The sequence below is a fragment of the Gossypium raimondii genome, chromosome 7 (assembly GCF_025698545.1).
Source record: "Gossypium raimondii isolate GPD5lz chromosome 7, ASM2569854v1, whole genome shotgun sequence".
In the NCBI taxonomy this organism is placed as follows: domain Eukaryota; kingdom Viridiplantae; phylum Streptophyta; class Magnoliopsida; order Malvales; family Malvaceae; genus Gossypium; species Gossypium raimondii.
In genome coordinates this window covers 50,721,184-50,734,067 of record NC_068571.1, presented here as the reverse complement: position 1 = coordinate 50,734,067, position 12,884 = coordinate 50,721,184, and the positions used below count along the sequence as shown (strand labels likewise).

Here is a 12,884-nt window from a genome sequence, read left to right as displayed (position 1 = left end):
GTGAATTTTCTTGAAATTGTTATTTAGGGACTAAATTGTAAAGATGTAAACTTCATGGAAAAATTCTAAATTTTATGAATTACATGGGCTGCAAATGTTATATGTAAAAATCGGTTAGGCCTGGAATAAGGATTAAATTGCATGAATTTCATTTTCCAAGTTTAGGGACGAAATCGTCATTAATTAAAAGTATAGGGGCAAAATGATAATTTTACCTAGGATGTGAATTGAATTGAATATGAATTGTATTAAATTGAGTTAAATTTAATAGTATAGCTCCGGATAGACCTAGTACGGAATTGGATCGAGGAAAACAAAAAGTATCGGATTAGTACTTTACAAACACGAACATTGTCGAGGTAAGTTCGTGTAACTAAATTGTACATTTATGTGATATGCTTGATTTATATGCATGTGATTTGTATAATTTTTAATTATGAAAATAAATCACATATCCGATAAGAAATAAATCTCGTTTAAACAAATGAAATTAGATGGATACAGGGTTTCCAGAGTGGTTGTGGTTTTGCATATGTTGCGAACACACCATAACTCGCAAGAGCGTCCCATTATAGTTCACATGATCATTCTGATATAAGCTCTCTTGAGCTTTTTGATACATGGTTCTTCCAAGCTTCCCGTTTATATGCTTTTATAAGCATTCTGATCGGTAGTGATCCTGCATATGTTGCGGACACACCGCAACTCTTATGAGCGTCCCGATATATGGCTATCCGAAGCTTCCCGATTAAAACCTCTTTCATGTGCTTCCTAATAATAGCTCTTTGGAGTTATCCGTTAAGCTTGCATGAGCTTTCTGATTTAAGATCTTATGAGCTTTCTGTTATTAAGCCTGGATAAGCTTTCCGATACAAGCTCACATGAGCTTTCTGTTATTTGGCTTGGAAGAGCTTCCCGTTTATGTGCTTGTATGAGCACTCCTGAATATGAACTGACGGATTTCAGATTCGTACACTTCATGTGTACTACCCTTGTATCCTTCGATATTTTAAATGATTTAACGGGTAAAGTTCTAATGTGAGATGATATGAATTCAAGATGAATTACTATGATAAATACTTGAAATACAAAGATATGATATGTACATGTTCATGGACACTTGAAGGGATAAATACATGTATGTGGAAATTGAATATTGATGAGCTCATTCATGTTTCTTAGTATTTATGTTAATTGCTTGACTAACATGCTTGATGAGGACATGTGCTAGGCAATTGGCCAATTTTGGTTTGAGCATGTTTATTTGCTTACCTTAAATGTGAATTTAATTAGTAAGTTAAATTCTTGTTATATGAACTTACTAAGCATAATATGCTTAATCTGTTTTATTTTCTCTGTTTTACAGTACTTCGGAAGCTTGTTGGGTTAGAAATTTGGCGGAGATATCTCACACTATCCATCAGCTCACTTCGGTATAAATAATAGGCTAATTTTGGTTATAATGGTATGTATAGATTAATTAGCCAATGTTGGCATGTAAACGTTTTGGTTGAAACTAGCTATTGAAATGACTTATGCTTGGTATGTTATTATATGTATATAAATGAATTTATCATGTTTGAAGTATGAGTTTGATTATGCGTAAGTGCATTTGATTAATTAAGTAAATATGAACTTTAAGTAAACATGATAATAAATTGTTAACTAAAGTGCCTAAGAACACAATGGTTGTATGTTGTAATATGTCATGTTTAAGGCATAATTTGGCTTGATTTGAAAATCTTGAATTGGTTGTTGAATGTGTTTAAATGTTAATGCATGTGGAAGACAAATTTGGTGAGAAATATGACATTGGAAAGGGCATATTTTTGTCCACACGAGTAGAGACACAAGCATGTGTCTTAGTCGTGTGTGACACACAGCCTAGCACATGGGAGTGTGATTTGGTCGTGTGTCCCCTGTATCTTTAAAATTGCAAAACAAAATGCTCAAGTATTTTCACACGAGCAGGCACACGGACGTCTGTCTCAGTCGTATATGGCACACGACCTGGTACACGGGCGTGTGACTTGACCGTGTGGCTCCTGCACCTAATTAATGTAAATTAAATTATTCACACAACTTAGCACATGGGCATGTGGTTTGGTCGTGTGTCTCTTGTATCTTTAAAATTGCAAAACATAATGTTCAGGTATTTTCACATGGGCAGGCACACGGACGTCTGTCTCAGTCGTATGTGGCACACGGCCTGGCACACGAGCGTGTGACTTGACCATGTGGCTCCTACACCTAATTAAAGTAAATTAAAATGTTCACACAGCTTAGCACACTAGCATGTGGTTTGGCCGTGTGACCCAAGTCTGTAACCACTCTAATTTAGACACGAGCTGGAACACGGCCATGTGTCTCTATTTTGAATGTCCACACGGCTAGAGACACGAGCATGTCTCTCGACTATGTGAGACAAACAGCCTGGCCACACGGAGGTGTGTCCCTTGAATCTTGGAAAATTTTTTAGATTTTACAAAAAATTCTCTGAGTTCCTGATTTAGTCCCGACTTGTTTTAAATGCATATTTTGAGCCTTGAGGGCCCAATTAATGTACCATATGATTGATTTCGGATATGAATAGTAAATGATATGAATTAACTATATTTGTTCTGTAAACTCCGGTAACGCTTCGTAACCCTGTTTCAGCGACGAATATGGGTTAGGGGTGTTACACTCTCGGTTAATAATTTTAAATTATTCTCGAGCATTGAGGTCTCTAATTAGTGAACGCCTAAAATTGCAAACTTCCTTGGGTGGTAGAAGCCACTTGGTGGGGAAATTGAAGTCACTCTGGTACATGCACAAATATGGTGAATTTTATTAAATTTCATTAATCGGAGTTGTCAATTTTCAAGTTTGGAAAATCAATAGGCTTGTAATAACTTTTTGGATGAGATCTAGGCATTTCTGGGCTGAGATGTCTCATAGTGTTCAAAGATCTATCTCTTAGCTTCAAAACGCATTTTAAATCACTCAATTTCAAGTTTGGGAACTCAAGTTATGATCATTTTAGTGAAGACTACACGAGCAAAATTTTTGGACGAGGTTGTTACGAAATTTATGAGTTTCAGGCTTTTAATTCAAGTTTAAATCATATTAGGTTTAATTTTTAGGATTAATTTTAATAGACCTTTTTTCTCATGAATTTGTGCAATAAATTCTTTTTTTTTTCCTTCTTTCATTGCTATCTCTTCTTCTATAACGCACTTTCCGTTAAGGCTTGACCCGATCAAAGGGAGGTGCAACTTTCAGGTTGAGTAACAACAGTTCTCGTTGTTAGAATCGGGACTTTTATCATAGGTTTAATAAGAGAAACCTTAGGCCAAGCTTTAAAAAAAGAATAAGACTGGCCACTCGAGGAAATTGAACACCAAGAGGTATGGTCAAAATTCATAAAATCATGGCTAGTTACCCCCTCGGACCTCGTAAAAGTTCCTCTCCCAATTAACCCCTCTCGTGGTTGTTTCCTTCTAGAATACCCAGTGCTTTCCCTAGACCTCTTCAAGACTTTTCCACTTCAAACCTAACGAAAAACGAAAAAGCATACGAGGCTAATGGACAACTCTCGTTGTTTCAAAAACCATCCCATATATAATTGGGAGTGTCCCCACAAACGTTTTCCTTTCCAATATAATACTTGAAAACATTCCTCAAGGTAATCTCAAGAGAGACCACTAAAATTCCCTTTCTATCATCATTTTATGCTCGCGAGCAGGTACATCCGATAGACACGAGCAGTAGTAACATTTCTTAATGAAAGAACCCGTCCACTAGATAGGAAAATCAAACCTCCTACAAAACTTCAACTTTACGAGAATGTACTTGCTATGATCAACATTTATTCCTACCTCCCAACTGTAAAACAAAGTCTCTATCCATGGAGCAGTTGTCCAAGGATGGAATTCAAACAAAACATCCTATCGGAAGGGTATATGCCTCTTATATGACACATCATAAATTACCTAACCAATAACTACTGGGAAAGGCCTGTCAACTATTTCGGTACTACATTAAAATCATAAAGGACATTCCTAGATGAAGTTTAAAAGGGGGAGAGTAAGACTCGCCTCAAGAAGAAAAAATGGAAGGAATAACCCAAGCTTCCCGTTAGTGGAGTCAGGGCCAAACAATTCGCTAAGATGATGCGACCTTTTAGGAATGCTGATTTCATACTTGTGGTGTTCCACAAGTAACCCACTACACATCAACAAGTTTTTAATCTCTCAATGGGTTGTGGAATATGGATAACTAAGGCTAACCGTGGATTCATCATTTTTTCTTTTAGACTTCTTCACAATAATCTTCCGCTCCTTCACCACATCTCTTGGCAAAGCATTTCCAAAATGACCACCACCTCAACCTTGAGTTCAACCAAATCTTCCATTCTCTCTAACCATTTCTTTAACAACGATGACAAAATGACTCTGATAACAACAAGAGCTAAAAAATGAATCAAATTATAAATACCCATCAAAACCAGAAATAGTTATAGAAATCAACCAAAACCAGAAAACCGACAAAAAATAGTTATGGAAATTTCAAAATAAAATAAGACAAAAGTAACTTCGAAGAAGAAAACCTATAGAATATATAGATCTATCTTTTGAAACACATCATTTTGAAAAAAAAAGATATCTAATGATGACTCACCACTTATTTGGAAAAGTTGTTATTCATCATTACCATGACTCCCCAAAAACAAAGTCTTAAATTATATTTATAAAAAAATATCAAAATTTCTGTCACAAGTTTCATTATCAAACCCAATCACCATCCATTGAAAAACCTTTAAGGAAAGGGAACAATAAGACAATGTGTCGCCAGAAGGGCCTCTTTATAACCCTTCCTCTCAACTTGAACTAGGGAAAGGGGAATATTGTTATACCACATCTATATAAATACATGTGGCAATTCGAAAGGACATCTGAACGACAAGATAGCCAACAACGAATCAAGACGTCACCCACAAATTCGGCCTTCTAGCACAAACATCCAGACAAGTGCATGCCATCTAGTAGCCAAACCTTTAAGCTTATGTTGGTCACCAAACACCACATGGGTTCAATTGCACTATATCGTTAAGCTAGAATGAATGACAAGATTTGTCCCATCACAGACATCCTCGCCCCATCGACAACATCCACCCCACTGATTCCATAATGATGACTGTCATCTTACATGGGACCCTTGCTTGTAAATACTTTTAGGAACAATGAAGAAATGATTAACACTCCAAAGATACGAAGCCTACACTCTGCCAACTTAACTTCAACATTCAAAAATCAATCTTCTTACTCTCATCTTCTTCATTCTTTATAACCTCTGACTTTCTGCCCCGAATGGGTGAACCGGCCTCTATGACAACAACCACTGTCTCCTCTATAGATCATCCTTGTTGTATTATTCCATGTAGGATGAAAGCTTATTATAGCTACAAATAGAATAACTTCACACAAGGTTTAAAAGTGCATGGTCTTTCTATTTTAATATAGTATATTAATTTTTAATAAAAATAAAATATATTAAATTATGACATGTCATGAAATGGGTGAAAATAATTATATAATAAGTTTATAAAAGAATAACATGAAAGCAAATATGGGTTTAATTGAATTAATGAAGTTGAGGGAGTGAATGTCATGGTTTTTTAGGTTCAAATCCCATATTTATGTACTATATATAAAATGATTGGCTGAGTTGGTGTCGAGTTGACTCATGACACCAACTCAGTTGTAAAATTCTTAAAATACATTTTTTTAAAGGCAGTTAATATTATTATAAGGGTATTTTTTTGAAATAAAGTTCGTTTAATAATTTGGCCTGAAAGGCCAAATTAGAGATGTAACACCCCTAACCCGTATTCGTCGCCAGAACAGGGTTACAGAGTATTACTGAAATAAATAGATCAAATACAGACATTTCATTTTATTTAACATTCATGTCAGACATTATTCATAAAGTTCCTTATATGAGCCCTCGAGGCCCAAAACATACATTAGAAACAAGTCGGGACTAAACCGGGTACTCAGAGAATTTTTCACAAAATTTCAAAAAATTTTCCTAGGAGTAGGGTACACACGCCCGTGTCTCAGGCCATGTGGGTATTCGAAATGGGACGCATGGTCGTGTCCCAGCCCGTGCTTGTACCCGTGTAACTCTTTGACTTGGGTCACGCGGCCAAGTCACACGCCCGCATGCTAGGCTGTGTATAGGTGCAGGGGTCACACGGCCAAGCCACACGCTTGTGTGCCAAGCCATGTGATCAATTCTGAGCATTCTGTTCTGAAATTTTAAAGATGTAAGGGATACATGGCCGAAACACATGCCCAAGTGCTAGGCTGTGTGTCACACACGGCTGAGACACACACCCGTGTCTCTACCAGTATGGATAAAATAAGACTATTTCCAGGCCTTATTTCTCACCCAAACTTGTCTTCCACTTACATTAACATTTAAACACATTCATTAACCAATTCAATACATTCAAATCAAGCCAAAGTCATGCCTTAAACATAACATATTACTACACTCAACCAGTATGCTCTTAAGCACCTCAATTGACATTTATTATCATTTCTACTTAGTGTTCATATTTACCCAAATAACCAAATACATATATGCATAATCAAGCTCAATACTTTAACATAATAAAGCCACTTATATATATATATCAAAACATATCAAACATAAGCTATTCAAATGGCTATTATCAATCAAACATTTACATGCCAACATTTTGGCTAACTAACTTATACATGCCATTATAACCAAAATGAGTTTACCATTTATATCGAAATGAGCCGAGGGATAGTATGATGATGCTTTAACCAACCTCCAACCTTTACGAGCTTCTGAGTACTATAAAACAGGGAAAATAAAACAGAGTAAGCATATAATACTTAGTAAGTTCGTATAACATGAAATTTAACTTACCATTTAATAAAAATTAAGGTAAGCATATAAAACATACTCAAGCAAGATGGCCAAAAGCCTTATCATATATCCTCATCAACCATGTTAAACACTTTTTTTCATATAAATGGCAAGGAACATGTATGAGCTCAACAATATCGAGTTTTCATGTTCATAATTTTCCACTTCTTGTATTCATATATCAATTCCATATACTTTATGTATATTCGGGTAATGATTCACTTTGAATTCATTTATTTTCTCATATCAGGATTTTTTCCATTGAATCATTTAAAATATCGATAGATACCCGAGTAGTACACTCGAAATGTACAAATCTGTAATCTGTCAATTCATATTCGGGAATACTCATATGAGCATATAAACAGGAAGCTCTTTCTCGAGCCATATAACGAGAAGCTCATGTGAGCCATGTAACGGGAAGGTTTTCTGAGCTGTATAACGGAAAGCTCATAAGAGTCATAATCAGGAAGCTCATGGGAGCCAATAACGGGTAGCTCTGAAGAGCCATTAATCAGACAACTCTGGATAGCCATATATCGGGAAGTTCAAGCGAGTCATATCGAGATCTTCGGATAACCATTAATCAGGAAGCTCACAAAGAGCCTTTAATTGAGAAGCTCACTAAGAGCCATATATCGGGATACTCATAAGAGCTGCAGTGTGTCTACAACACAAGTAATATCACAACCAATCGGGATGCTCCGGAGAGCTATTAACGGGAAGCTCGCAAGAACCATATAACGGGAAGCTCAAAAGAGCCATATATCGGGATGTTTATGAGAGCTAATAACGGGACGCTCTTTTGAGCTGTGGTGTGTCCGCAACATATGTAGGACCACAACCAATTCGAGAACCCTGTATCCATCGAATCTCATTTATCCAAACGGAACTTATTATTTATCAGGTATTATCGGATATGTGATCAATTTCATACATACGACATTTATACAATTCACATATATACAACATCTAATTCAAACATATAAATATACACAATTTAGTTACATGAACTTACCTCAACAATGTTCGTGCACACAAAAGTTACTAATTCGTTACTTTCTCTTTTCCTCGATTTAATTCAGTACTTGATCTATCCGGATCTATACAAATGAATTTAACATCAATTTAATACAATTTACATTCAATTTCATACAATTTACATTCAATTCAATCCAATTCACATCTTAGGCAAAATTATCATTTTGCCCATATACTTTTAATTAATTCTAATTTCGTCCTAGGCTCAGAAAATGAAATTCATGAAATTTAATCCTTATTCCAAGCCTAAACGATTTTTACATATAACAAAAGCAGCCCATGTATTTTACAAAATTCAGAATTTTTCCATGAATTTTTACATCTTTTCAATTTAGTCCCTAAATCATAATTTCATCAAAATTCTCTTTACAAAAGTTGTTTATCTATCAACAACCTTTCATTTTTGTACCATAAAACTTCATAATTCATGCATACTCATCCATGTCAAAACCCTAGTACTTTGGTAACTTTGCAAATTAATCCCCGAGATAGCTAGATTAAGCTATTACGATTTCGAAAATATAAAAATTACTAAAAACAGGACAATAATTCATACCTAATTAAGCCAAAATATTTTGCTTGAACTCTTTATCCTTAACTAGGGTTTCCATGTCTTTAATTTTAGGAAAGATGATAAAATGATGATAAAATGATGATATTTTATTATTTTCATATTTTCATCTTTTACTTTCCAATTTAGTCATTTTATTTACTTAATTTTCCATGGATGACTAAGCATACTTATCTACTAACTCCTCTTAATGGTCTATTTGTCATGTAAGGACTTCCAATTTTAAATTCCATAGCTATTTGATACTCATAGCTACTAGAACTCAACTTTTCATTTTTGCAATTTGGTCCTTTCCATCTAAATAGACATGTAACCAATAAAATTTCTCTACAAAATTTTCATATGATATTTCAATTATAATGCAGATCATAAAATAATATTAAAATAATTTTTCTTTTGGACTCGAATTTGTAGTCCCGAAACCACTGTTCTGATTTCACTGAAAATGGGTTGTTATAAGAGAAGCTTACAACAACCCAAAAAAAAAAAACTAAAGGAAAAAACCAAAAAACAAAAAATAGAAATAGGGCCCAAAACAAGAATCTTCTTCTCATTTTTGCAGTATTCCATGCTCTTTGCAAATCTGAAAACCCCCAAAAAATAAACGGCTAAATCCTCCAAATTCCCATAGAGATTCAACCAGAAGAGGGAGCAAGTTTAGACAAACAACCAGATTATCAAGTTTCTCAACTCAACAACATCACAAAATAGGAATTATGGTGGTCGACTGAATCATCGATCAGAATTAGCCACTTCCAAGACTTTCATTGGAAATATACTTAAAAAAATCACATCTATCAACTAACTTAATAAATTTGATTAGAAACATACCAAAAATGAAAACACCCAAAATCCAAGATAATAATTTTCATTTTTTCTCATTCTTTAAAATTAACCTCCATGTCACAAATAAAAGTGAGCCTATAAAAGATGACCATATTACACAATGTGTAAATATTAAGAGCTATTTTTTGGAATCAAGACTAAACTGACACAATATATAAAAGTTGAGCATTAAAACGGTTATTATGCCAATTTTAAAAGCTGCCAAGTTATCTTTCTGTTAGTAATTTAACGCTTGGTGAGAAAAAAAGAAAAAATTGAATAGTTAGGTAATCAAAAAAAGAAAAATTTGAATAGTTATGTAATCATTTTGTAACTTTTTATGATTAGGTGATTAAAAAATTAATAGTTGGGAGACTACTAGTATAGTTTACCCTAATATATATATATGTTAATATTTAAATTAAATAATACTATATTAAAATTATGTTATATATTACTATATTAAAAAATAATACTTTATTGTTGATTGAGTCTTATCTCGATTAGCATGAATATTGTTGCCAATGTAATAGAACGTGAGTTTGAATGCGCTGAAGCGCAATATCCTCCTATTTATGAGTTGGGGAGAGGCTATGGGTAGTTCTAAGCATTATTTAAAAAATAACAGATATAATCAAAATCTATAATAAGATTATTCAGAAAGAAAATACTGTATTTTCTTGTAGTCTTGTTGAAAGATGGGCCGGAGGTTTACCAAAAAGTCTTGCATTCAAATTGCATTTCGGCTGGAATTTTCTTCTTTGATCTGAATATTCTCTATTTTTTAGGGTATTGACACATATTGTCACACGAGTTTTCAAAATAAACAATTTTGACCAAAAGCCTATGACGACGACGATGATGATATTTAAGAAATGAAAATTTTACTTAAGCTTAGCTATCAAAGAAAGCTACAGGGATAAGATAATATTTAGCGTAATTTGTTTAATTCAATTTTAATTTTATCATAGTGTCATCTATTAAAATTAAAACTTTCTTTTATCAAATTTCAAGATTTTGTAAACAATTTTATTATAAATTTAGATTATATTTGTTTATTTTATATAATATCTAGAACAATCACCTAAAATAATATAGTTTAGTGTATTCAAATCTACATCCTTTTAAATTATTGAAAATAATATTCATATCAATCGAGTTAAGATTCAATATTAAGATTTAAATTGACAAAAAAAACTGTGAAATTTAAAGACTACGCATGTATCCCAAAAGAAGAAGAAACAGAATAAAACTTTGCGAGCCTCCGTCGATGCTTGGCACCTTCACCAGTTGCATCATGGATACACAATTCTCTTTTGTCTTCCCTTCCTTTTATCTTATCTCGTACTTATTCCTGGGAAGCTATAAATAAGAAAGCAGAGTAATTGGTGGGTCACTCATCATCTATCAAAACCAAACCAGAGCAAAAACAAAAAACAATGGCAAATTTGTTCATCAAGCAAGCAGAGCAGTACGCACAAGGTCGACCAAGCTACCCACCACACTTGTTCCAATTCATTGCCTCAAAGACTTCCCAACAAGATCTTGCATGGGATGTCGGCACTGGTAGTGGTCAGGCTGCTCGATCTGTAAGTATAAAATTTTAATTTTATAGCAATTCAACACTGTCGCTTGAAGATTAATCAAGTATTTCTTCTTTTTCAGTTGGCTGAGATTTACAATAATGTGATAGCAACAGACACGAGCTCAAAACAGCTTGAATTTGCTACAAAACTCCCCAATATCCGATACCAACAAACCTCACCAACAATGTCCTCGGCCGAGCTTGAACAAAAAGTGGGAGCAGAATCAAGTGTAGATCTAGTGACCATAGCCCAAGCCATGCACTGGTTCGACCTTCCTGTATTTTACAAACAGGTGAAATGGGTATTGAAGAAACCCCATGGGATCATCGCGGCATGGTGCTACACCACCCCAGAAGTCAACGACTCCATGGACAAGGTGCTTGAACGATTTTACAAAAACCCATACTGGGATTCAGCGCGACAGATGGTGGATGATAAGTACAAAACCATCGATTTTCCGTTTGAGGCAGTCGATGGAGAGGATAGTACAGGACCGTTTGAGTTTGAGAATGAGAGATGGATGGGTTTAGAGGATTACTTTACTTACTTAAGATCATGGTCCGCGTATCAGAAGGCTAAGGAGAAGGGTGTGGAGCTTTTGAGCGAGCATGTGGTTGAAGAGTTCAAGCGTGCTTGGGGTGAAGATGAAAATGGTGGGCAAAAACTGGTTAAATTCCCGATTTATCTGAGGATCGGAAAAGTGGGTGCATAACTACCATGATTGGTTATCGTAATGCTAAATGAGAAGATCAGATGAGATAACTGGGGTCTAATAATAAATAGCTTTTTTTTATATTCTTGCGGTTTCCATTATTAGCTCTTTGAAAGGAAAAAATATTACATGTGATAAGTAACATAGACATAATTTTATTCCAACATCTCTTTCCTTTCTTATAAAAAGAAGTTATTGATGTCTTCTTTCATCTTCTAGTATTCTTTTTATGAAAAAAAAATTTATAATTGAGATAATTTAGAACTATTAATGAATTGGGTTATCCATTTAAGCTTGAAGGTTCATTCGAAATTTAAAAAGATTTGGATAAAAATATTAAGCTTAAAAAATAAATTTTGACAAAAATTTGGACCCATTTAACTTATGAATTGAGCTTGGACTCGAGCTTGAATATTCAAGACCCGAATCAACCCGACCTGACTCACTTTTAAATTTATAATGTTTTATATTATCTTATTCTTTTTACATATTATATAATTTATAACATAAAAAATTAATTTATAGTAATATATAATATTGTTATAATGTAAACATTAAAAAAGTTAAAGATAATTAATATAAACATATGTTTTTAAAAATAATATGCTCAAATTTAAAATAAATTTAAATTAACTATTTATAAATATGTATGAATTTAAGCAAAATTTTAAATTTATATTTTAGATCATATTGTACTTGAATAAGTATAAAATATATTAATATAATGCATAAACCTCTCTTAAATAATTAAAGGGATTTTCTAATGTTGTGGTTCCAAATTAATAATATTTGGGTACCAAAGGCCAAACATATACAGTAGAAATTAAGAAACCTGGCTATTTTATTAAACTAGTCCAAAAAATATTATATTTACAAAAATAACTCAGATTTAAAAACAATCACTAAAATAACCTAAAATGAACAGTACTCACTCATTTTTTGCACCCATGATTGTCTAATAGTTGTGTCCGACTTAAAAAAATTAATTTTTTAGGTTTTGGCCTGTCAATGGCATGAACCCAGGTATTTTTTTTTAAATTGTATAATATTGATATACGAAAAAAGGAAAAAGAAAACGAAAAAAATTTTTGGGTCTGGTTTATCAATGGCGGCACCAAGACAAATTAAAAATATATTTTTTTTCGTGTCAGAATGAGATATAAATATACGAAAAAATAAAAAAAATTTCTTGGGTGCTAGCCTG

General features: G+C 33.6%; 1 protein-coding gene across 1 annotated transcript; it reads left to right on the top strand.

Annotated features, from left to right (window-relative positions):
- Window positions 1-10,603: 10,603 nt before the first annotated feature.
- LOC105765519 (uncharacterized) lies at window positions 10,604-11,891 on the top strand. Its single transcript, XM_012584751.2, has 2 exons — window positions 10,604-10,971; window positions 11,048-11,891. The coding sequence occupies exons 1-2, from the start codon at window positions 10,822-10,824 to the stop codon at window positions 11,678-11,680; spliced, it is 783 nt and encodes a 260-aa protein (XP_012440205.1). The 5' UTR covers window positions 10,604-10,821; the 3' UTR covers window positions 11,681-11,891.
- The last annotated feature ends 993 nt before the right edge of the window (window positions 11,892-12,884 follow it).